General features: G+C 42.5%; 1 protein-coding gene across 2 annotated transcripts in view; it reads right to left on the bottom strand.

Annotated features, from left to right (window-relative positions):
• Positions 1-23: 23 nt before the first annotated feature.
• SHTN1 (shootin 1) overlaps positions 24-26,349 on the bottom strand; it is a 55,847-nt gene continuing 29,521 nt past the window's right edge. The window contains exons 9-17 of one of the 2 annotated variants that reach the window (XM_058029419.1): positions 21,788-21,934; positions 20,355-20,508; positions 19,212-19,317; positions 17,039-17,121; positions 14,110-14,219; positions 13,364-13,417; positions 10,546-10,666; positions 9,454-9,637; positions 24-1,941 (exon numbers count right to left, since the gene is read on the bottom strand). In XM_058029419.1, coding sequence (XP_057885402.1) covers positions 1,731-1,941; positions 9,454-9,637; positions 10,546-10,666; positions 13,364-13,417; positions 14,110-14,219; positions 17,039-17,121; positions 19,212-19,317; positions 20,355-20,508; positions 21,788-21,934 — 1,170 coding nt within the window. In that variant the 3' untranslated portion in view covers positions 24-1,730. Of the gene's footprint in view, positions 1,942-9,453; positions 9,638-10,545; positions 10,667-13,363; positions 13,418-14,109; positions 14,223-17,038; positions 17,122-19,211; positions 19,318-20,354; positions 20,509-21,787; positions 21,935-26,349 lie in introns of both variants that reach the window. The other variant, XM_058029418.1, reaches the window with a different exon arrangement.

Below are 26,349 nucleotides of genomic sequence, written 5' to 3' on the forward strand. Positions count from 1 at the left end.
AGTAACAAGTCAATTCCACAAGGTCTGGGAAACTTGTCAGGAGTCTTTTTAATAAGCAACAATGAAAAGTTAAAGAAATAATTTATGTTCTAGGTAACAAAACAGTTTAAGTAAAAGAAACGCTTCTTGAAAAACTTTTGGGTTTTGCATAATTTGAAAATCTGAACATATAATACAGCAGCAATAATTTGAGGAAAAAATACATATATGAAATTTTGCATTTTAAGTTCAATGTAACAGACAACTAAGTAAAAAATTAACAACCAGAACCAACTGCCCCCAAGAAATGAAAATATCAGTGAGAGACAAATTCCTGCAAGTTTATGAACTGTATGTAATTCAGTCATTAGATCAAGTCCAAGATTTTCGTAGCAAACATGCAAAAACCACCAAAATAGATGTGAAACCACCACACTCATTACTATCATTTTATTTTTAGGAAAAGCACCAGACAGTTGCATGCAGAGCCAAACCAACAAACTCAGAACATTCATCCTTTCAATACTATCACTGTTTCAAATAATTAAATAAAAAAGAATCCAAGTGCATTCAAGTACGTGCCCACCCAATTTCAGTTACACCAATCTTTAGGTAAATCCCTGATTCCATTTGTTCATTATAAAAGAATGAGATCCTGTGCTGAATTTAAAGAGACCACAATGGAATGTGAATTGGCAGTGGAGCAAATCAATGATGTTCCTATCTCACCCTTGCCATAGAAATAAGGGCTGAGGGAAACTGGGATTTGTGTTATCAAATACAGACACCTGAAGTGTCACCTAATAAAGAAATTAATGCCACCAGTGTGTGCCAGGTTCAAAGCAAGGGCTCATTTGTGAGCACTGTGAGCTTTCAGCTGGGAGTTCTCAGAATGTTGATGATTCCCAATAACTTTCAGTCCTAGAATGAATCCCAAATGCAGCCCATACCCACTGGAGCCTAAGGCAAGTTATTTTTGTGCAGCAGTAAAAACAGACTCCAGCTGCAGCAGTTCCAAAAGCTGCTGTGTAACATTGAAACAAAACTCAGGAACAAGTCTTTCTTTGCAAAGCTTTTAACCCAGCTGAGAGCACCAGTCCCAGCCCACAAAGCCCTGACTCTGGTTATCACTGCCAGAAATCCTGGTACCACAGTGAGATGCTGCACTGCCTCTGCATTTCAGTCTCTGTCCCCTGGCAGTCTGAGACAGAAGGGTTGTGCTTGTGCTTTTCATTTCCTGCCTGTGTGGGGACAGCAGGCAGGGGACCAACAAGATCTTGGTTTAAGTGGGTATCTTTAGAGCAATGCATCTAAACACATTTTTATTAATAATCAGTAACACCCCCACACTGAAGCTGATGAGGGTATAATCACTTCCAGGGTCTAACCCAAACCTGTCCAGCTCAAGAGGGATGCAAGGGGCTTCTGACAAGCTTTGGAACAGACCTTCAACAAGGCATCTTCTCAATAAAAGAAGAGTTTAAAAAGCCTCTTCAAATCCATTTTTAAAGGTAACTGACACAATCTAAGAAATTAATAACCATACCTGCAAAATTAAAACGGGAAAGGGATTTTGAGTGACACACAGTTATTTAACACTTCAGTGCATGTAACAAAAGCTGCATACAAAAGACCATTTCAATCTGTATTATTTCTGTCTGGAGTACAGACCGTGGCCCCTAGTAACACACCTAAGCAATTCACATGTCCAGATAATGATTCCCAAAAGGTACAGCCTTGCAGAGTAACAATTAACAGCTAGAACTATCTGTTTCTTTCATTTTCCCAACGTTAGTTTCTTTATGCAGTGGCTTGCTTTTTTCCTCTTTCACTTTGTTCTGGTTCAGGGCATTTTCAGACACTTGATCCCCACTGGTGGACACAGGATCTAAAACTACCACGGATTCTGTCTCTTTTTCACTGCTAGAAGCTTTTCTTGTCAATTCTGTGTGACTAGTTGATCTAGAAGAAAAAGAATAAATATATAAATACAAATGACAGTTCACATATGCAGAAAAGCATAAAAACACAGAAAAGCATTTCTATTAGTAGCACATACAACCAAGACAGGTCTGCTAAGCTAATAAATAGATTTATGAATTTAACAGCTGTTATGTACAGATAGCAGTGCACAAAATGCAACAGTCACATTCCCTCTCCTGAATCATTTGTTAAGCCAGGCATGGAAGATGAAAAATGAACTCACAAGGCACTGAAAAATGGTTTCTGCACACCTTTAGCCCAGAGCCACCTGCCTGGGGGCTGCACTGCATGACTGAGGCACAGAGTAACCAGATGTTCCCTTGGCTGCTGCTGGTCTCACTGGGAGCAAGCACTGAGCATTTCTGGAAATTCACCCACTGGCTTTGCTGAACTGTCAAGGGCGTCTGACCCACGCTCTGTGCTGCAGAAATGGGGTTACACCACCATTGTTTGCAGAGCAGGGATTCGTGGGGATAAAAAGCCTCTGAGCAGGGAGGAAGGAAAGGTCAGAGACACCTGGGTTATTTGTCAAAGCTGGCATCAGCCTAGAAACACTGAAAGCACTTGTGTGTATTCAGAAGCTTTGTACTGATGTTGAAAACATGCAGGCAAATCCTTAGATTAGCTGGAATGCACCAGCAGAGAACATGGCAAACACTGGGAATTCTCAGCCCGAACAAGTGGCAGACTGGGGTGTTCCCACTGCCACCTTAACCCTGCTGGGTGGGCAGACAGAGAGCCTGAGAGCACAGGCTGTGCCTCCTGCACCCTGCACTGCAGAGCCTGAGCCCCTGAGCCCCCAAAGCCTGGGCATTGCAGAGCCTGAGCCCCAAAGCCTGAGCATTGCAGAGTCTGAGCCCCTGAGCCTGAGCATTGCAGAGCCTGAGCATTGCAGAGTCTGAGCCCCAAAGCCTGAGCATTGCAGAGCCTGAGCCCCTGAGCCTGGGCATTGCAGTGCCTGAGCCCCAAAGCCTGAGCATTGCAGAGTCTGAGCCCCAAAGCCTGAGCATTGCAGAGTCTGAGCCCCAAAGCCTGGGCATTGCAGAGCCTGAGCCCCAAAGCCTGAGCATTGCAGAGCCTGAGCCCCTGAGCCCCCAAAGCCTGGGCATTGCAGAGCCTGAGCCCCCAAAGCCTGAGCATTGCAGAGTCTGAGCCCCAAAGCCTGGGCATTGCAGTGCCTGAGCCCCAAAGCCTGAGCCCCCAAAGCCTGGGCATTGCAGAGCCTGAGCCCCAAAGCCTGAGCCTTCCAGAGCCTGAGCCCCAAAGCCTGAGCATTGCAGAGCCTGAGCCCCAAAGCCTGGGCATTGCAGAGTCTGAGCCCCAAAGCCTGGGCATTGCAGTGCCTGAGCCCCAAAGCCTGGGCATTGCAGAGCCTGAGCCCCCAAAGCCTGAGCCCCCAAAGCCTGGGCATTGCAGAGCCTGAGCCCCCAAAGCCTGAGCATTGCAGAGCCTGAGCATTGCAGAGCCTGAGCCCCTGAGCCTGGGCATTGCAGAGCCTGAACCCCCAAAGCCTGGGCATTGCAGAGCCTGAACCCCCAAAGCCTGGGCATTGCAGTGCCTGAGCCCCCAAAGCCTGAGCATTGCAGAGTCTGAGCATTGCACAGCCTGAGCCCCTAGAGTCTGGGCATTGCAGAGCCTGAGCCCCCAGACCCTGAGTCTTCCAGAGCCAGTTCCCCCATAGCCTGAGCCCCCCAGAACCAGATCCCCCAAAGCCTGAGCCTTCCAGAGCACGAGCACCCCAGAGCCTGAGCCCCCCAGAAGCTGATCCCCCAGATTCTGAGCCCCCAGTGCCTGTGGGCAGGGAGCTGGGCAGGCTCAGGGATGGCAGCCACACTGCACTGGCCCATCCTTAGGCTCAGCCTTACACCATCCACACCCACAGGGCCCAAACTGGGCAGGTGCTGAAATCCTCCAAGCTGCAAGGTCCTACATGCACTGTAGGCTTGTCCTTTTTTCCTCTAAATTTTCATGTTTATTTTTAAGGAACAGTTTTCCATTCTGGTAAGGTAACACCCTTGAGAGGAAAAGGTAGAATCAACTCGGGGCCAGGGAAAGAAATTTAGCTACAGGATCCATCTGCCATGAACTGCCCTTTATTGTGACAGTCTTTGTCCTAAAGAAAATGACAAAGAAGAAAAAGGTCACCCCACTCAAAAATCAGAACACTGGGTGGGGACTGCACCAGCTCCCATGTGACGGGGAGAGGGTAAATGAACAGGTTAAAAACAAAAAATAACCACAGAAACAACAGTTGCTGCACTTTCCATTTCAGAAAGAATTTACTCAGCTTGCTGCTGCAGCACTGGATAGAACAAATGAAATCCATGTTCAAGCTTTAATTACAAGAATTGTCTCTAACATTAGAATTTTGGTATAAGTTAATTAATGCAGAAATTGGCACTAATAGATACAGTTTCAGACTCATTTGATTATCATCAGAAGCTAGTGATTTCAAAAGGAAAATAATGCTTATTTTATGCAAAAGTTGTCAATCATTCCAGAAAAATACAAGGCGGGGTATTTTGAATGTTACAGCAAATTAAACTTTTTAAAGCAGTGTTACCAGAAGAGGGTTATTTTAAAAAGTGCTACTTTTGAAAAGCTGATTGCCCAACACTATAAAAATGGTCAAAGCCATAAATGCCAAGTTCATTTTTATTTCACTTTGGAGGTAACTATCTTTCAAATCCCAACAGCTGGACTATTTAATACAATCTGGTGAATCAAAGTATAATTCTTCACTGGGCTCACAGTGGGGAGTCTGCATTAGTGTATGGCAGCATTCCAACAACTGATGCACAGCCAAACGCTCTGAAGTCTGTTTCATTTGTAACAAAAATGGATAAAATGGCAATCATATTTACCACCTTCAAAGGACAGAAAAATGAAAGATGTCGATATAAAGTAGTTTAATGGAGAAAACCGGTGATTAAATCAGTGTTTGCAGCATAAAAATAAGAATTACTATCTGACTTTGTTGTACCAGTATTGCCTTCTTCAAATCCTTCACACTGGTGCAGCACCAGCCTGACAATGCTGCTGTTACAGCTGAGGCGTTGTTAAAAATTATTAACCCTATTTATCAGTAACAGCTTACTTTCAACAGTTTGTCAAGAGCAGAATGTTTCAGTGAGAAAAATGAACATAATTTTGGTGCTCCTTTTCAAAAAACAGCATCTACTCATACAAATAAAGCTGGGAAAAGCAATGAGTAAAGACAGAGTTTGCTACAGTTCTGAAAAACTCAATTTTGTCCAGCCAAGGTATTTGCATTCAGTTCTGTGCAAAGCTTTTCCCTCACTGAGATTATTAATGCTGTTATCAATATTCCTGTTATTTGTCCAGCTTTGTATTTAAACCAGAAATTGAGACCCTAGTTCTATTGTACTCATGCACACACAGTTGCTCACAAGTTTGCATGTATTTTTTAATGACTAAACACATAAATTCTGCACTGTGAAATATGGATTTAGATGAGAAATGCATTTGATATTAATACTCTGGGATATGCAATGTTCCATGCTTTTTAATGTAAGAATATCAGAAGCAATCTGTTCTGTTTATATAGTTACAGAACCTACAGAAAGTGTAAATACTAAAGGGTTACTGAAGCCTGTGACGTAGCACTGCTGTGACCTTTGCATAAAATTTACAGTAGGAGTACAAAAGGACAAACTAAGGATCAGATTGTCAACTGAGACTTGGATTTTCTTTGTTTCCTCTGGTAATATTAGAACCTTGGCATTATTTAACCTGGGTCAGTGTTCTATTCATGAAATCATTGTAAAATCATTGTAATATGTATCCATTAGAAAACAGAATTTTATGCCAGTACTCATTGAGAATAAAAGCAAAAAACTGCACATGTGTCTATTATTTCAGAATTCTTAACAAGGTAGGAGAATAAACCAGAGAAGAGCACAGGCTAATACTGAGCAACAGTAAAAAAAACACCAATTCCAAGTTTTGAAAGTCTGAGATGAACAAAGAATTCCATCACAGCACTACCAGTATTAGTCCAGCAGTGATTACAGGGAATATTCACAGTGACAGTGGTGAATGAGCCCTCTGCTCCCTACTGAAGTACCAGTGCCACCAGACACCTGTGAGGGAAGGCAAGAAACCTTCTCCATTTCAGAATGCCCCTGCTAAACCCAGCTGAGCACAAAGGGGTCAGCACAGCAGCCAGCAGGACAGAACTGCAGACAATCTTTAGCATGGACATTGTTCCCACTTTCAGGTGCTTCTTTTGGAAAAGCTCAAAAAGATCAGAAAATTTACTTAAATGAAGAATCTTGGAGAGCTTCTGCCTGCACTGAGAGGGCACACAAAGAGTACAAGCTAAGAAAAATGCCTCAGTGGCTTTTAAAACAGTTAAGACTGAGGAGACCTCCAACTCCCAGAACATCCCATTGTTTTCTTCATCTGTTGTTTGAACTAAATTGCCACGTTCAAGCTGCACTGGAAAACCTTTGCAGTTCATTCCAGCTGAGGCTGAGCTGCTCCCTGCAGAGCTGGTGGATGATTTGGGGTACTAAGATTACAGCTGGGAGAGGGAGGACAAATCCTTTAATTGTATAAAATCATCAGATTAAGACTAACCCTCTCTGCGGTGCACTCTGTCAGAAGAGAACTCTGCACCCCAGAAACACAATGTTTACCAAGTGCTGAAAAAACCCCACCAAAAAACCCAAACCCCAGGGGCAGGGCCAGACACACCTTTCCCTTCTGTGCCCACACACTGCAGGGGTCATGGGAACTGGCTTTGCTGCCAAGGAAAGGAAATTGTCACCTCTTCTAAGCAGCTGTCCCAAAATTACACTCATGCTGGGTTAAACACTGGGGAAGAGATCTGCAGAGGAAGTTACCTGCACACTCAGGTGAGGCCTCAGTTTCTCTACAGGACACAATTACTGATGTCTCCCCCCTAAGCACCACCTCAGCAAAATTTCACACATTCCAAACCATCTCCTTAATGGCTTCAGACACACAAGAACCTCTTGCATTGAAATAACACCTCACCTAGGGGCTCTGAACTCTTTCTATAGCGAGTTGTACATTAAAACCTAGGTGAAGTGAAAAGAATAAACCCTGCCCTGCAAGAGACACCTGGCAATGATGAGACATGTAGTGCTCCCTGTGATGGGAAAGGTTTGCTCAGCTGCTGCTGCAAACACATTAACAAGTCCCACCTTGGTTAGGTTGCAAGGGATTGCAAATGATGCGAGCTGCATCCTTTAATCTCAGGTGGGAATAAGAAGAGGATTTCTCCTGCAGGGTATCCAGTCCAGGCAGGGCACTGTTTGTCCTTTAGGGAATGGGATGGTGCAACAGGAGCAGAGTGTGGAGGGAGCAGCCCCTGGTGCAGGGGACACAGCTCAGGGTGATTCACTGTGTGCCCCCCCAGGACATGGATGGATCACATGCCCTGGTTTAGCTTCACTCATGCCATGAATCCAGGGATCCAGGATGCACTAGGGGCACTCCAGATTACAAATCAAAGCATGGCAAGCACAGACAATAGTGAGATTTGCTTCAGAAGGGCTCTGCTGATCCAAACTAAGCTGCTTGTAGGGAAATCCAGAAAACTGCCTGGTTACAGAGCTGAGTTGTGAGAGCTGCTGGCCAGAGGAACTGCCCTCTGCTGCCTGCTTCCAAGGAGCCCTGCTTCCAACAGCTTTCACACCCCAGAGTCTGGAGGCTGCTTCTACCAACCCCTGCTGCAAACAGCCCCCAGGAGAGAGAAGCAAAGCAGCTGCTCTGTACTGTGGTGTGGGGCCTGCAGGTTATCCCTGCTCCTCCTGCCAGCCTGGCACCCAAGAGGAGGAGAGCCCCAGCACCTCCTTTCTCCTGGAAATCCATCCCCAAAGATGAGTGTTCCCAGTTCAGCAGGTTTACACCAGTGACTCAGAGCAAGCAAGCCCTGCAGCACTGAGGACTCTGGCCCACCACATTTGTTTTAATGCTTTAAACAGATAAATTCAAGTGAAATGTGTCTTTTGGGATGTCACTGAATAGGCAAGCTGAGAAATAAATTGAGCTTCACATATGCTTTTCTAACACATAACAACTGTGACTGTCAGCACAAGATCCTTTCCACAGCCAATTCACCACGCATTCTGAGAGACCTTGGGGCCTGCAATTATTTCATTTCCTTTCTTGTAAATGCAATTTCCACTTAGTTCGTTGAAATAAAGGTACACAAAAGGTGGCAGGAGTTGTCTTGTGTTTTCTGGTTTGTTCCAAATCACAGAAATCCACAAACTACAAACACAATTTTCAGGATCAACCTCACCTTTCTGTCAAGGGTAGCTGCTCAAGAAAATGCAATGGCATTATTCATGCCTAAACAACTGCTGAAAATATCTTCATCTTTCTGATTAAATTAAAATGAAGATCATTTTTCTTCTAAGGATACTTAAATGAAAGGGGAAAATGCATATGAGTGAAAATTGCATTCTGCTTTTAATTCTCTGTGGGAATTAAATACAACTGCAGAGCACAAAAGGAAATTGGGTTCTTTATCCACTCAAAAATAAATGATGAAAGTACCTGCATAAGAGTGAAGTATCAGTTCATAAAAATACATGCAAACTGAATATTCAGCTCATTTGTCGTGACTTCTTCCTCTGAACAAAACAATGAAGACTTGCTAGAATAGGTACTGGTGGTATGAGTTTTCTAACTGACAGAGCAAGAAATCAGGAGTTTAATTAGCCATAACTACAATATTTTGCCAATCTGATTTGTCTCATCTCTTTCCTTTTCTTGAAATGACAAACTGACAAGCGACCTGGCAAGGCAGCAGAAGCAAGTGCACAGCCCAATTCCAAAAGGAGCCTGGTACTGTTGGAGAATAAACCAATCCTGCAGGGAATCTGAAATAAATATTGCTGAAGTAGATTTAACTCTGAGGCTGGTTTCAGGTCTTCAGTTTGCTGTGATGAAAGATTCTGAAGATTCTGCTGCCCATCTGTGCAAATGCAGCACCTTTTTTTTTTTTTTAACTTGAGATTTCAAGGTAATTCAACCTTTTTACCAACAAATTTTTAAGAGTAATAGTCAGGACTTGTTTTGGTTCAACAGAAACTGCCCTGCACACCAGCATATAGACCAAGATGATGCACATGATTGTATTTTTTTGGAATATTTGCCAGAACAACTTTTAATCAAGAGTTAACAATATAACTATCATCCCTCTTCAGGATATGGAAAAAACCTTTAACCTTGTTATTCTTCAAAATCTCTTGAGGGTTTTTTTTGACAGAGAAAATGAACTATTTTTTTGGAGAATGTTCACAGGTTTTAGAGGAAAAGAACTTCATTAAAGAGAATTTAATTTCTCCTTTCACATGAGATGCAAATTATCTGGGGAGTCGGTGGTAAACAGCTGCAGACTGTGCATTTATCTTGTTAACTAAAACTGATATTAAATCACTTCCCAAACACATCTTGTACTACAACATATCTAGAAATTCATGTTCTACTTACTGTAAAGTAGGCTTGGAGCCCGTAGCACCCTTAGGCTGGCTGGGGACAGGACCTGAGTTGGGTACTTTGGAAGTGAAATCTGTCTCCACATCTTTCTGGTTCAGTGCTGCCTGTGGGGCACTGGCTCCTGAACCCAGCACAGGCAGAGACTTTGATTCTGATGTGGCCAGGATTCCAGTGGGATCTAAAATCCAAAGAAAGTTTAATGCTTCTGTTACCTAGATTGGTCTGGAAACAACACAAGAGCAGAGCAGAACTCAACTAACTGCAGAAATCAAAATGGAATTTTAATGAACAGCATCCAGTGCAAGAGAATGTCAAAATACTTCATTTCCAGCTCCTGCTCTCCCTTCCTTGTACCACGGGCAGCACTTGCTGTGTTGATGCTCCTGCCTTCTGGGGGGACGAGCCCTGCTGCCCCCAGCCCCACCCAGGCACAGCTCTGGTGCTCTCCCAGCCTGACTGCAGAAAAGCTGCTCCCAGTACTAATGAGGAGCCAGTGAGCTATCTGCAAATCCAAGATAAAGCTCTACAGTGACATTCAAACCAGCCACAGACTCACATTTGTACAAATTGTGTTTGCAGCCAAGCAGAACATCAACAGTTTCTTACAGAAGATGACAGTAAAGCACAGCATAAAAACTGGAGACCACTGGTCTGCAGAAGAGGTTAATTCAAATCACCACTCCTAAATATCATTTCTCTGGCTAGCATTACTCTCAAGAGAATTTTCACAGTAGGTCTGTCATGGTTTGATGCTGGTGCAATGCCAGTGCCCCTATGAGAATATACTCTCCCTAGCGCCTACTGTGAGATGTGACCAGAAATAGAGCAAAGCAGACAAGGTTCAAGCAAATAACATCTGAGCTCCAGGATGGAAAGAGGAATTTATGTGCCTGTGTGTGCATAAAATCCTGACAGAAGCATCTCTTGGAGAAAATGGGATGAAAAGCAACAGGTGAGACAGGGAAGAAGAAGAAGAAGGTGAAGTTCTCCTAGTGGCTGCAATGGCAGTGGTCTGGAAGGGCATGTGAAGGCTCAGGAGTCCCTGGGTGCAGGGAGGGGAGGGCACTCCTGAGGGGCAGCACTCACTGCCACTGTCCTGCTCAGTGGTCACTTTCCGGCGCCGCAGGACTCGCTCCAGCTCCGTTTCACCGCTGTCTGTCTCCAGGGACTTCAGGCTCCGGGAACTGGTGGATTTATTCAGGGTTTCCTGCAGCAAGAGAAAGGCAGGAGAAGCTCTCTGAGGACAGATGACGCCAAGCAGCTCGTGTGCACAGCTTCAGAATCTTTCCCACTGCAGCTCCAGAGCAGCTGCCAGGCTCTGCCATTGGTACAGCAGGAGCAGCTGGAATTCACTCCCCACAGCTCACCTTGACCTGGATTCATGATGCAGGGACAAACCACACTCACTACACATGAGGGGAGTGATATCAGGCTGAAGAGAGATGCCCTGGCCCTGCCACTGATGAACAAATTCTGATGTTTGTGGGAAACTGCCAACTTCCTCCATCTTAACGTGTGAAGGATCTGGAGAGTCATCATGCACATAATTAACCTCTGCTAACAAAGAGCCAAAGATCCATCTTTTGCTGCTCCAGTGGGTTTTATATTTTAACACTGTCCTGTGTTGCTGCATCCTGGTGTATACATGTGCAGAAGCCAGTATTTACCAGCTACAGCTGCAGCAGATGATATCCTATAATGTAACTGATCTGCCATAAACCTGACTCTATGTCTATATACTATATACTCTATGTCTATATACTCTTTTGCACAGTTAGATCTCAAGGTGAAACAGTTTTTATACATACAGAACATAAATTAATTATATTTATAAATATTATTAAATAAATGCTATTAATAAATACATAAATAAATGCTATTACTGCCTTGTGCCAAGGCCAGCATGTGCTATCAGTGAAGCTGCAAGTCCAGGAGCACTTTTCTTAAAGTGGGAGGAAAAGAGGCTTTAAGCAAAGCCTGAAACTTCACAAATTTGCCTACATGAATTTAAACACACATTTGGTGCATACTGCATGCATTTCCCCACTCCCAAAAATCAGTTGTTGGATCAGAACATACTTGATTGTAAAATTTGCCCAAAATGTTTATAATGCAACTGGAAATTTGGTGCCCATATACTATTTCATTTTCCCTCTGAGTCTTTCCATAAATCTTATTTATTCAGCCTTCCAAAACATGTCAGATTCATACAGCATTTTACCAGATCATAAATAACATTATATTGACATCTTTTGTTGATAAGCACATAACCTTTGATCAGAAATAGCCAAGGAAATAACAATGCAAGTTGCAAAAGCTGTCCTGTTTTCAGGAGCCCTGCAGAGAAGCCCTTAATTCTTCACTCCTGCCTAGAAGTTAAAACATTTTCTTTCAAAACTATTTGAAATTTGACTGAGCAGGTTATTCATTAGTAGTATGCCCCAGATCTGTACAAATGTACATGTACAAAAGCAACTTAAAAAAGGGAGTCACTCAAACTCTGGAATTTGCACAACATAAATGTGTTTTGTTTGTAACAATTATATGGAGGTCTACACAAAATGCATAATTAGCATAGTAACAACAAATGTTTACTCCATCACATTCCACCCCCATGTTTGTTGTCTGACTGTGCATAATCACTGCTCTCAAGAACAGACTGGAGCTGCATTTTATCCAGTTTGTCTTGCACTGCAAATACCCTGAGAGGCTCAAAGGCAAGGAGCCTGGCACAGACATGCAGGATTCTCCCTGCTCCCCCTGAGTGCACAGTCCAGCTTCCCTGGTGTCAGTGACACAGTGCTGGAGAAACAAAACAGCTGCTGGAGAAAGGAGCCTGGGCAAGACAGCCCTGTCCAACCCTCACTACTGTGCAAACAGCACACCACTCCTCTAATTATGGAATTCTGCTTAAAGAACACTCTCACTGTTGCATTTTATTCCTTTCCTATTTACTGCCACATTTAATGAAGTGTCCCTCTAATTAGGGCTCAGCATTAGGGTCTGGTGACTCTCTAGACCATTTCTTCCCTTCTTCCCCTGCTTTCACATGACTGGAGAACAGCAACTTTAACCCATCACTGGTGATTTTAAATCCCACTCTGCTGTACTGCCTTGCATCCCCAAAACACCACTGAACTGTTTTTTGTATGGGCTGTTTAACCACAGGGTGATGAGAATGATGAGCTTCACCTTCTAGAGTGGAAGTGAAGCATTTTGCTTGAAAACTGGCAGAATTTCACCTGCCAAAGAGGCACCTCAAAAGTTTCAGGGTTACAGAAGCCAGGGAGCAAGAACTACAGCTCCTTCTGACACAATTTCAGCTCTTGTGCAAAAGAAGCAACAAGCAATGACTTGAGTAAAGGACACAACAGGAGCACACTGCTCTCAGCTGGACCAAACATGCCTAATGTTTTTATTTTGTGGTAAGGGGTTATATGGACAGCTATTCAGAATTCATTTTTTCCACATATAAATGCAGATAGACCAGAGCTATTGCTTTATTTAAACCTCACCTATGCTGACAAGAAATCTGGTGCCACAGGAAGGAGACCAGTTGATGAGCACAACTCTGCAAATACTGTATGTGCAGTCCAGGGGCTTTACTTTGGACTAGGTATCCTCCATCCTTAAGCATCCCCACTGTGAGTATTTGGAATTTTTCCAAACAATCTATGGCAGACACAGACCACAAAATCCCCTCTAGTGGCAGGAGCACACAAACCCAGAGAAGAGTGCAAAAACTAATTCTCTTAAGTCCTTAAGTCAAACCAAATCAAAGGTGGAACTGGGGAATTTGCTTTTATGGCTTCAACCCAAAGTGCAGAAGTTTCACAGTTTGCACAGAAGGCCCTGCCAGCTCAATGAGAAGAAAATGAAATTTAATATGAAAGCTTCCTCTTACCAGAATCCCTTTTAGTTCTTTCATTGCACTTTCAGAGGGCTTTGGTGTTTCTGGCTGTAAGCAAACACAAGACACAAATGTTAAAAGCCACATGAAGTGGCCCAGGACAGACTCTGTACCTGCAGACAGACCTCACCCAGGGGCTGAGTGACATTCCTGTCCCCTCCTCTCCTGGGCACAGGGCTAACACTCCATCTGTTTCCTTACTCAGATGAAGAGAAGAGCCTCAGCTCTCAGCACTGTGAACCACAGACTCAAATAAAGATTATGCTTTTGTGAAGGAGGTAAGCAATGTTCTATAGTAGCCACATCCACGTATAAGTTGTGTTGCATAAAAGAAAAAAAAAAGTGTTAATGCAGCCCACTTGTTGATCATCCCCTTTAACCACTTCAGGTATTCTCTCTGTGCTTTTTGTTTCTTAGCAGCTGTTTGTTTACAAGCTTCTTTTATGTGTCAAAGAAACTGGCCTTTACTTACTTACTGCTGCCTTCATTTGCATTGTTTTTTGTTTGGTTTTTTTTTTTTGTTGTTTTTTTGTTTTGTTTTGTTTTTTTGCTTTCTCTTTTTTTTTTTTTTTTTTTTGTTTGTTCTTCAGGTATATGCTGCTCTAATCCATTTTATCCAAAATCAAGCAAAGTAAACGAGGGGAAGAAATGTATTCTTCTGAATATTTAAAAGAAAAGTTTATTTTCAGTGTAAATTACTGTACTTAGCTAAAATTATTGGTCTGCTACTTATTCCAAACCTTTGTTTTAGGCCTGCTTGACTGGTTGACTGGTCTCAGGTGAACTCCCTTTTTAATCCTGTCCATCATTTCTTCCACAGCTTGCCTCTTCAGATCTGTAACTTCTTCACCTGCTAAAAAAGGCAAAGAACAGATCACATTTCAGACAGGAGCTGCAGAGAAATGGTACAAAGTGAAAACCATGTTCTCATTCTGGATACAGGGATCTCTCAGCTCAGCTGCCCCCAGCTCCTCAAGGATAAAATTCCACCCTGCACTGAGCATCCTGACCTTGCAAATGCCCAGCTGCAGAAGTTTGGACAGAAGCAGGGCCCTCATCACGACGAACACAAAGCTCCAGGACTGTTTGGGAATTGCACAAGCTCGGTGCTCAGGATGAAGCAGCAGGGGCTGGAAGAACCCAGCTCTGCTTCCACTGGGGCTCAGCAGGAATCTCCACAGCTGCAGTGACACAGGAGAAGCTGATAATGCCCCAGGACAGGGACTCCCCCATTTCTCATGGGTTTGAGGAGCTGGCAGGAACAACACACCAACACCTCAGCCTGGCCTAAACCCACCCCTCCTAAAAACACTGCATCACGTTAAAGGGAAAAACTGAAATACCACGGAAGGAAATGGCTGCTCTCTCAAGAGATTTGGTATCAGGACTGCAAATTATTGAGATGACAGGAAGCTCTGTGATGAACCTAAATAATGCCTGTTAACTTATTCTGGATAACAAAAGAAAAGACCCTTAACATACCAGAAAGGGGAGGGGGGGAAGAGCACTTAAATACTTGGAGAAATAGGGCTGATGCTATTCAAAGCTGCCAACTTTGTACCTTATGTAACAGGAATTTTTTAAAAAGACTTCTGCTCTCTCACTTGTCAGGGTACTCTTGATGATTCATAGAAATATGGTTTATGTATTCTAAGTTGATTTAATGTCAGCCTTTAATTTCACAAACAGCCTGTTTCAAATATAAAAGCTTAATTGGTGGTATGGGATAGAAACCATTCATTCTAAGTCCTTAACAGGGATTAAAACAAGACTCAAGTTTGATATAATAACTAGATAAAGAAAGAATTTTCTCCCTTTTTTATTTTAAGGACAGCTCAACTATTAAGAGGAAAAGCAGTTTATACGTAATTGAAGAAAGGTCAGAACTGTTAGTTTCCTAATAAATAATGAAAGAATGAGGAGTTGAGAACTTAAGAGTGAATTTCAGAGTATTTCATGCAATCACTGCTTGTGACAGTCTCAACAAAAAGTTGTAATCAAAACATCTAGGATGCTTCAAGGAACTCTGACAAATCAAGGCACCATAATTGGACTTCTACTGAAAGATAAGACTGACCCTTCATCAGAGATCTCAGACAAGGTCACCTCTCTAACTATTCTATCCAGACCAACAACCTTGTTTCTCTCAGACTGGTAACCAGTTTCCAGAAATTCCCCCAGGGACCTGCCCAAGTCACTACACTCCTCAGTTCCTCACCTGAGAATGGGAGGAGTAAAACTCTCCTTCCCCCACTTCCTTCCTGTTGGTTCCATGCAACAATCCAGCCTGACTTACATACCATTAGTCTGCTAACAGCAGGGGTCTTTTTAACAGTTATATCCTATAATTTCAGCCAGGTTCCCTTCTTTGTTTAAGTGGCAGCAAATGAGTTAAGCAATTCACTAAAAACAAACTCCTGCTGCTTCAGAAGGAAGAGAGAAACAGCAAGAAAACCCCTGGTTATTTAACTGGCAATGCCTGTCTAACTAGCCCTGACTCCTCAGGCACTCACAGTCATTTGCAAATCTGTACTTAACTCCTGTTCTCAACCTGCTAAGTTTCCAGCTTCCATTAACAACAATAAAATGCAATTTCAGCTGTTACTTTGCATGCAGAGCCACCTTAGTGCAAGACTGTTTTGTTTTAGGTTTTCAGTGTTATTAAAGGATTAGAATTACAGTCAACTCTGAGTGGTAATTTCACAAGATATGAATTGAGGGACAAGAACTTAAGTATTTAACAAACAAGCTCTGTGGAGAGGCTCTGGACAGAAGAAATTGCCATGTGGAAATTCAGAAATTTCCCTGTATTATGCTGAATATAACCTGCTCTCTGTTTAATGCTTGTGGGTTTGGTCTTCTGCCTCTTACAGGTAACCTGTAAAAGCACAATGCCCTGCACATGCTGCAGCTCAAGCAGGATTACAACTTTTCTCCAGTTACAGCAAATGTCAGGTGTTCCCTTGAGGTTTTTGACCTCAGCCTCAAATCCTTTTGGAAGAAGTAAATTGGATGCTGATGACCAGCTCAGTTGTGGAAGCAGAGATGGCTATGAGGGCCACAAAAATTACTTGGGATCTCGAGGAAATTTGGAGTAGAATACAACAAAATGTTTCAGCTGGGACCATCTGGTCTAACAGTCTGACCACTTCAGGGCTGAACAAAAGTTACAGCCTCAAAACCTTACAAGCTTGGGGCACCAGCCACCTCTCTGGAAAGCCTTTTCCAGTGTCTGACCATTCTCACCATAAATAAATTCTTCCTTATGTCCAGTCTAAGCATTCCTTGATGCAGTTTTAAACACTCCCATGTGTTCTGTCACTGGATCCCAGGGAGAAGAGCTCAGCATCTCTCTCTCTACCTGTCCCTTCCTCAGGAGCTGTAGAGGGCAATAAAGTCACTCCTCAGCCTCCTTTTCTCTGAACCAGACAAGCCCAGAGTCCTCAGCCACCTCTCCTAGGAATACCAAAGCTAAAGTACCAAAAATACCACTTCCCATCTTGGTGCACATATTCCTGGGCTGCAATCCCATTTCTGGGATTGTGCTGGATGTGGAGATCTGTAGTTAATGCTGACAATCAGAAGCATCTGAGCCACCATCTTTATGCCCAGCTCCTTTCTGCAGCCCCAGAGGGTAACCCACACAGCCTGAGAAGGGATGAGCCATACCTGACTCCTGCTGAGGAGGTTTCTCCTTCTTGCTCACGTTGGTGTTGGAGTGAGATCTCTTGCGAATCATTGACATGAGAGACCTTGGGGGGAAATGAAACTGCACATTGTCATTGTGTCCTGGGCCCCCACTGTCATTCTGTCCTGGGTCCCCCCACTGTCAGAATGAGCCTGAACATGACACACCAGCAGCCTGCTTACACCTGATTATACAGCCACTCACAAAAGACTCATTTAATGATTCTTGAATGCAGATGCACTGAATTACCCCCCACAATGCCTCCCATCAAAATGCACCAGAGAAATTTATTTCTTTTTAACAGGCATTAGGCACAAATCAAAACACTCCAGATTTGAATATTAAAAGCCGGGGTCTCATTGTGACACATGACAAACAGAAGCTGCTCTGGCATAATAAACAGAAAGAAGAGCTGTAGATGTTGAAGTATTGTTCTCCAGAGGACACTTAAATATGGTGATCAGTATCTCCTCACCATTTCCAAGTTTGTAATCTCTTACAGTGTCAAATAATTATCCCCTCACTATATTCACAATGTATAAGTCCACACCAGCAAATGATTCATCTTCAAGAACAATACAAGCTCCTGTGCACATCTGATGTGTCAGTGAGGCCAGGCACTCCCTACTGAACATCATTCCTTACCCAGCAGTGACATCCCTGCCTAAAAGGTCAAAACTCTGTCCCAGAAAAATGCAGCAGCCAGTGCCTATGTCCTAAAACAACTTCTATTCACATACACATCACAGTGCATGAGGGAATAGTCTGACTTTGCTATGACAGGGCTTAAAATTAATATTTTCACCTACTCCAAACAGTAAAGGGCACAAATTTGAACAGAAAAATCCCACAACACTCCTACACAGTTAATTCATGCTATCCATCAGTGAGAAAGGAGCAGGCAGGCCAAATGAGTTAACGGACATAAAAGAAGCAAAAGGCCAAACACAATCTGCCTGAATATGTTTAGTTTCTAAAAACAATGCAAGATGCACAAAGGGATGAATTGTCCCCAGTAATCAGATCTATTCATAAGTTTAACACAGTAGTTAACAAGACTCCTGGATGTCATTTCTATTACAGAAGGTTGCAAATTGTCATCCAAGTCCATTTATTTTTAAAACCAAGCAGACAATGTGAAGATTAGCAGTTTTTAAAATTAACTAAGTGCCTTTTAATGTTTTGTCAATTAATTTGGGTCTAATGCCTGATACATCAGCAGAGACTGGTCATCTTCTTTTATAGTCCTTTGTAGAAATCAAGCCAAATTTTGATATTTTTGCCCAAAAATGCTTGATGACTGGGTGGTGATTTTCATTTGTTATTTTTTCCTCCTTTTTAACTTATGAAAGTAATTGTGAGAACTCAATAGAGTCTGCATTTTCATCATCAGTATCTGACATGAAGGGACACACAATAATCCAACATATCCTTTGGTTCAAAGGAGTTTTCTTGGCAATAGAAAGCATTTCACAAGTCTATAATTACAGCTATCAGGTGAATAGGAAAAAAAAAATCTCCTAAATTTAGAGGAGACAGGTATCCCTCCTCCTCCAAAATCACAGTCTAGACAGTCTGTTAGGCTTGGCAAGGCAGGCACTGCTCAGAATTGGCCTGGCTGTTAAGTCTGGGGGCAGGTGGGGCACTGAGCATGTCCTGCAGTAATATAGTAAATAGTAAGTATAGTAAATACAGTGGGGAGAAAATGATGCATCTGACTCCACTGGTATCAGGAGGCTAATTAATTACTTCATTATACTATATTATTTTATATTATATTACACTGAATCTGCTCAAGCACTCAACTCCACTCAGCTGAACTGCACAGAATCTTGTGACTGACTGCTGACCAACAGCCTGGACACAAAACCCTCTCACTCAGGGTAAATATTCCACTTCTGCACAAACATAGGCACAGCCAATGAGATAAGATTTTTTTTTTCCTTTCTCTGAGTTTCCCTGCTGCGATTCCCACAAATCTCCTCGGGAAGTCGTGCCTTGCTTTTCTCGGGGAGGAGAAACGCGGCCACACTGCAGCTCAGGAGCCCCACACAGGTGGAGCTTTGAAGCTTTTTTGCTTTGAACACACCGTTCCTGCCTGGATGCCGGTGATGAAGGAGCTGTCTCTGCCCTACCCTGACTGGGAGCACTCACCTGATGGGGTTGGGAGGAGGAGGAGGAGGGAGAGGAGGCGGAGGAGGAGGCGGCGGAGGCGGGGCAGGATTTTCAGACTGCTGGATTCGCTTCTGGAGCTCATCAACTGCACGGGGGCAAGGAAACAAACCACAGTCAGCTCTCTCATCCCCTCTGCGAAGCAGCTTTGAGAAAAAAACTCTACTAATTGACTAAAGAACAAACAAGAGTAAACCACACAACTGCCCAACGTAAATTTTTTGACCTTTTCTACCAAGAACAACGCACAGGATTCCCATTTGAACAGCTGCCTCCAACCTGAGTTACCACTGAAACTCTCCCTCACACAGGACTCTTCATATAAAATGACAGAGCAAGGAAAACTTGGTCCCATTTCTGCAACAGTGTATCAGAGGTTGTATTTGAGAATGAACTAACAGGAGATCAAAGAAATGGACAATTTCAACCTCCAGACCTGTCTCTGTCTTGCTGGTGGTGTGGGCTTTCTCCATAAAAATGGGTGAAACTGGGTCGTGGTAAAATGGATTTTTTTCTCTCCTGTTTTCATGTCAGACCTAAAATGCAGAAATTACTTCTCTGTGCTTGAAATGCTGTCAAATATAATTAACTGGGGATGGGCAGAAACAGAGAAAAAAAAATCCTAAATTTCTTTTAGTTATAAAAATCCTTAGCAACTGTTTTGTGTGCAGTAGGTTATGGGAGAAGTAAGAACATGATTTCCAAAGTGGATATGGTTCTTTGTTCTTGCTATGATGGATTCAAATTAAAATTGCAGCATTTTAAGCTTGCTTTTAAATTTTAAAAGGTAAAAAAAATTAAAAATCAACTGAATGACTTTAAAGTCCAGGTATAATCTTTTGTGTCTTTCACACACACACCTATTCCCATATATTTATCCATCTGTAAGACTCAGGGCAACCTAACCACAGGATTTTTGTTCCTTTACAGAAGTTTTACAGGGTTATTCCTTCACACACATTTTGGACACAGTTGTTCTGCAGATGAAGGCAGCTGCTGTACTTTGTCTAATGAAGCAAAGCTCTGGGTCACAGCTACACAAAAGCTTCTAGGGTCTCAAATGCAGACGTGCACCAAGCACACACACACCTTAAGCCTAAAATCAAAGTTATTACACAGTTTTACCTGAGTGCTTTAGGTCTCTAGCTTTTTCTTCTGCATGCTGACACTTCTGCTCCAGTTCTTTTTTATCTTCTTCCAGAAGTTCTAGTTGCTGTTTAAGGCGACCAATCTCCTTGTGCAGTGACTGATTCTCTAGCTGCTCTTCTAATTCTTTTATCTGCAGTTGGCAAACAAGAGCATTCATCACAATAAAAGACATTTTCTGTCCCTCCTGTTGACAAATAACCCACTAGACACAGTTATGCCTGAAAACATCATGTTATAGTACAGGAGTGAAGCACAAGTCCCAGAAAAATTTTGAATGAAAGCTGGAAAGATTTTTCTGAAAGATGTCAGAATTTTCTGTTATGATCCCAACTTGCTTTAACTCTTCTTTAAAATATGTATTTAGCTCCAAAGTACTTAAGCTTTACATTGTTCCCTTTTCTTTTTATAGAGTTTTTATCACATAATTAATTTCAGAACATTTCCTCATTTGAAGCACGAGAACGTTGACATTTTTGTTCTTTTACTGCTTCCACTGACAGGCTCATTATTTAAACTCCCTTGTCTCAACTCATGCAGATGCCAGTGGGGGAATTATGGAATATCTGAATCAGAGGCAGCATTCAGATGCAGAGCAGCAGTAACTTCACAGCTCCCCAAATATGTACATTTTGTTCTAGACTTCAAAGTAGCCGAAGATGCAGAGGTTTTCAATAAACTGGAAATGATTCTTCCAAAATATTCATTCAGAGCATTTGAGAATGCAGTCTTAGTATTGCTGCATTAATGAAAGAACATCTTTACCTATCCCTAGTACTACTCTACTAACAGAGTTTTAGGAAAAGGCCTCAGGGCTAAAGCAAAGCTCATTTTCAGGCTTTCCTGGGAAGCAATGGTGATTTCTCCCAGTTAAGAGATTGATCTAGTCTAGTTTCAGAGAATAAATTTGTTTATATCCTATCAGTTTATATCTTCTCACAGCACTTTGCAGATTCATCTTACACGTCCCTGCTCCAGTGTGTCTGTCTGGCTTTCCCCCATCCATTTTTTCAGCAGGAACCAAACCACTGCCCACCTCTCACCTCCTGTTCTTTCCTTATACCCCCAAGGCACCCTTTGTATTACTGAATGTCCAAAATATGCTCTTGCCATCTCTTCACTTAATGGAGCCTGACTCACTGCTTGTAACTGCACTTCACTGGCACCCAGAATAAAATACTTGCCTAAACCAGAGCTTCTTCAGGCTCAGGTGCCTCTGAGTTCTGTACTCATATCTGAACAGTGACTCAGAAGGGAATCACAACTTTCTCTGAAATTTAAGTTTTTAAACTCGAAGCTCTTACAAGGGATGTGATTTCAAGTAATTCTGAATGTAATTAAGACACAGCACTCCTTAAATTCAGGAGGTTTTCAAAGACTTCCAGATGAGATGAAAAGAAGTTCTGCTTTACCTTTTGCTGGTGTTGAAGCCTCTCTTCTTCTAATGTGTGGGTTAGCTTAGCATTGTCATCCAAAGCCTTCAAAAGCTGTTGATCAGGAGCAAAATTTTGCAGAAGCAACTGACTCTGCCTTTTCATCTTGTTTTGTTCAATAAACATCTGCCAAAACAAGCCCACACCCAAGAAAAACAACAGTCAGGCAAGCACAGTCTGATGCTAAAATGGCAACTGGAAAGAAAATGAGATACTAACATTGTGTTAATGTGGAAGAAATAATGAGTAAGAAGCTGAAAAGGAAGGGGAGAGGAAGTTTGAGAGCAAAATTCACAAGGGCTAAGCTCACACTGAAAGGAACCAGGTGTTTGCTCAGAACCACCCACTGCTACACCTCAATTACCCACATGTTGGCAGCATTCAGAATTTAAACACATCTCTCCATTCTGTTTCCTGGAAATGGGAACAATCTGAGCCCCATGCTGGGAGCTCTGGAAAGACTAAAAGAACTCTAGATGGAAGATAAAATGTCTATGAATTCACAAGCTATCTCCTCAAACACATCTGCAAGCCTTGGCATAAAGCCACTGACTTGAGGGTGAGCTGGGTATGTGAATGATGGAAACTCATTTCTTCAGGAAACGAATTTCAGTCCATGGCTGTGTAATCAGTGTAGGCACTTGCCCTGGGAAAAGGCTTTTTAGGACAATTTCAGCCTTTTAGTTCTGATCCTTGTGTTCCTTCTCCTTCCCAAGTTATATTTTTGATCTTGCAAATGAATACATTGTGGGGGGCAGGCAAAAATCAAAAGGTCTGGAGACCTGACACTGATAAAAAAATCCCACACATCTCTAGGCTTCACTTAAGAGGTGCAGAAGCTGTCAGCATATGCAGTTACCCTGACAGATCTGTTCCTCCCAGACTGTTCAGGAACTAGGAAAAAAAAAAGATTGCTTCCCAACAATAAAAAATTCCTAATGAATTTGTTCTGCACCTTGACATCTCTTTCAGGTGGATGTTTGCCCCCAGGCAATGAGGGCTTCCACTCGACAAGCTCAGCTGTGCCTGTTCTTGGAGCAGAAACAGGGACTGGGTCATGCTGAGGTTTCAGGTGAGTGTGCACAGGTCAGCAGAGCCACTTCTGGCAGCAGCACAGAGAACAGCCTGAGAATGCAGGTACTCCCTCAGACTGCAAAAACACTGTTGCAGAGCTCAGCAAAAGCAAGGACATATTTTAAGAATGAAGTATTAGAAATATAACAGTGCTGTGACATCTTTTCAGATTCCCATTCTGTTTATTCACAAACCAGAATTACAGAAACAACACATGGTTTCTTCCCCTCTGGTGCCACTGCAGTGCTCTGTGATTTATTTATTTAATACAATTAGATATTAAGTATGAGCTGATGCTTGTGGCAAGCATTCTTTGCACAGACACTTCAGCTGAGCCTTCCCAGCAAGCAGCTCTGTGCAGACAGACTGAGAAAATCACTGAACTTTTCCCTGCCCTGGCAGCCTGTGTGACCCTGCATGCCAGGAGGAGTCAACTGATGCAGCCCTAACACCAAAAACCTGCAGTGAACACTCCACTGGGCAAAGCTGTGCCAGGGGGGCAGGCAGCAAAGCACTGGAAGCATTTGATGGAGAGGAAATGATGAACGTGGGCGCTGGTGCTGCAATTTGTTATACAGCAAACAGGACCAAACTGCTGACAGTGCAAAGTCAAATGTGCACTGGACATCAGCTCTCTGTCCCCACCAGTCAAACCAATTTATGCTTATGTTATCCTTTATTAGTAGGGCTAGGGCAAAAACAATTCAAGGGCAAGAGAATTTCAGAATCAAAGCTACCCACAACAATCCATAAAGGTTTGCCTTTGTACTGCAGCTGATTTAACACTTGGGAGTATTCTTAAAAGAAACAGCATCTTTGAACCTTATACTTGAGAAAGGCCTCTAAATCACTGCAAAACAACTCAATACTGTCTCTGAGTTTTCTGTGTTCCTGTCAAGTCACTCACAGAAGTTATCTACCCCTGACAGGAAACAACCTCTCTCCAGAAGCCAACTTCAGCAAACATCAGTTTACACACTTTCAAAGCAAAGCAAACCTGGATTTTTTTTTTTTTTTTTAATATGAAAAATACTTCAAGGTGATAAATTCCAGATTTTTATTCACCGAGTTTCTGCCACTAAATCCAACCAGAGTTGTTCCAGCCTGAGGGAGCAGAAAGCTGCCAAAACAAGAAGAAATCAAGTAGAGCAACTTGATTTCTTCAACTTGAGCAGATACTTCACCAAGTGTAGAAAATTCATATTCACTTTGTTTCATGTTCTTCTGCAACAGAATGATAAAAATCCTTTTGAAGACCTGGATGAAAACTTTTTCATTCAGAAGCTTTCACATCAAGTCCTGCATTTTCAATTAGCTTTATAAACTGCTTTAGTGATATTGCAAATATTTTCCTGCTCACAAATATGAAAGCATGTTCAACATCACAGAAGAATAATTTTGATTTTAAGGTAATGCTGCAATCAGACACATGGGAACCAAATTCTCACGGGGAGTCCCATCCATCTCAGAAGTTACCTACATAATTTCAACAACAAGTGCCAGCATATTCTAAGTGGAAGGGACAAAACCAGACAGGACAGTTGTGTCAAGCAAACTAGTGGCACTGATTCCAAGTTTTTGAGAGGCTGCACTGTTTGACATAGGACAAAAAAGACCCTTGCAAATTAATTTTAACTTGAAATTTAAAAAAATCAATTCCTGCTTTAGCAGGGTAGAAACCTGCTGTCTGCACAACCCTGAATATTAATTAAAGTGACTGCTGAAAGGGCAAAACAGCTACTAACAAGATTATTTGGACTAGGTGGAATTTAACCAATTGATGGATTAGTTCCGACTTTGCCACCTGCTAGACAATTATCTGCAGAGCATCCCAATCAATGCTGGAAACACAAGTCAATGGTGCAGGAATCTGCTGAAAACCACACCTGCAGCTGAGGGCAGACCACAAAGAAAAACAATCTGGTTACACCTATCAGTCTCATTTTTAAAATCACCCCTTGTTGTGCAAACCAGCTATGCATCTTCCTCTCCATGAGTTTACAAAGAGAAGCTAAAAAGTACAGAAAATCTGGGAGCTGGCCACTTTCTATCAGCAGAGTTTTCACAAGAGCTGGGGAGGTGGAAAGAAGGGGGTGAAAATAATGGAAGGTTTTCCCTCAGCCTCAGTGAGGCCACAGCTCATGCTCAGCCCCTTACCCGACAAAGCAGGTTCACTGCAGCTGGTTTTTGTTTTTACAGCAGGGCTGAAAAAGGAATTCTTCCTCATTAAAAACGTTAGAAGGCAACTCTGTTAGTGTCAAATCCCTGGGAACACCAAGCCTTGTTCAAGCAAGGTTCAGGATAAAACTGGATACTTTCCAACCAACCCTTCTCCCAGGGGCAAAACAATGACAAAGGGAATTCTTTAATATCCATGTGAGGCTGCACTTCCATCTATGCATCCTTTGGGTATTTGAGCAATAACCTTTTTGTCTTAGTTACAGTTTAAGGGAGAAAAATGTCCTAATACAGCAGGTGTTGTTCTAATAAGGTAATCAATGGTTGCATAAACTAAAATAAAAATCAGTGGCATGATGTCCATTATAAATAGAGTAAAAGAAGGTAAGTAGTAAGGCAGAGTCAAACTTGGGAGAGTGAAACAGAAGAGAAGATCACTCAGCTGAGCAGCTGGTAATTTCTTCAATCCTTAGCAGCACTGCTCCATCCCCTCCACAACCCAGTGAGTCACAGAGGGGTAACCCATCCACATCTGTCACAGTTTACAGGAGCTGATGCCTTTTGCATTATGTGTACCCCAAAGCCCCACAGCTCGTGTTCACACCTCAGCTAAGTCCCAAGAGAGGTAGGTTCTAGGTATTTGTATCTCCCCAAAGAAGAGGCTGTTTGAAGGATTTTATCTGATGGGGAGGACAGAGTGATCATGTCTAATTATGGCTTGACAGGGCACTAAGTGGCACTAAAATTAGGATTAAAATATAACTCTAGGTATGGTTTTTAGTTCAATGGCTAATCAGGAAAAAAACCAAAAAACCTCCTTTAGAGGAGTCAAAGTCTGATCTAGCTGTATTAAGTGAGCAGTGTGACCATGAGACAGCCAAGAGTCACTCATAGATGATTCATAATATTTCTGACCAATAAAGATAAAATCCAGTTGATTTTAGTTACCTGGCTAATTGCCAGACAGCTTCTGAAGAGACTGTTTAAAGAGCTACAAGCTGCAGCAATAGTAAGTTTTGTGGCTTAAAAGAAGAGATCTAATTCATTCAGAATGGGAGAATTGGAGTAGATGAGTTAAGCCTATTTTCTGTCCATCATTTGCTTCTCAGCACAGAGGTGCTTGGAGCATGTACTTTGGAGTGTGAGCAGATTGTACTCCCATCAACAATGTGACTTCCTTAAAAACAGAGCATTACTTATAAACTTATAATAAACATTATTTATTTTACCAGCCTTCTCTGTACAAAAGGGTTTCTCAAACTACAGCACTCATTCTTCACTTATGAGGC

Source organism: Melospiza georgiana, chromosome 8 (genome assembly GCF_028018845.1).
Source record: "Melospiza georgiana isolate bMelGeo1 chromosome 8, bMelGeo1.pri, whole genome shotgun sequence".
Lineage (NCBI taxonomy): Eukaryota > Metazoa > Chordata > Aves > Passeriformes > Passerellidae > Melospiza > Melospiza georgiana.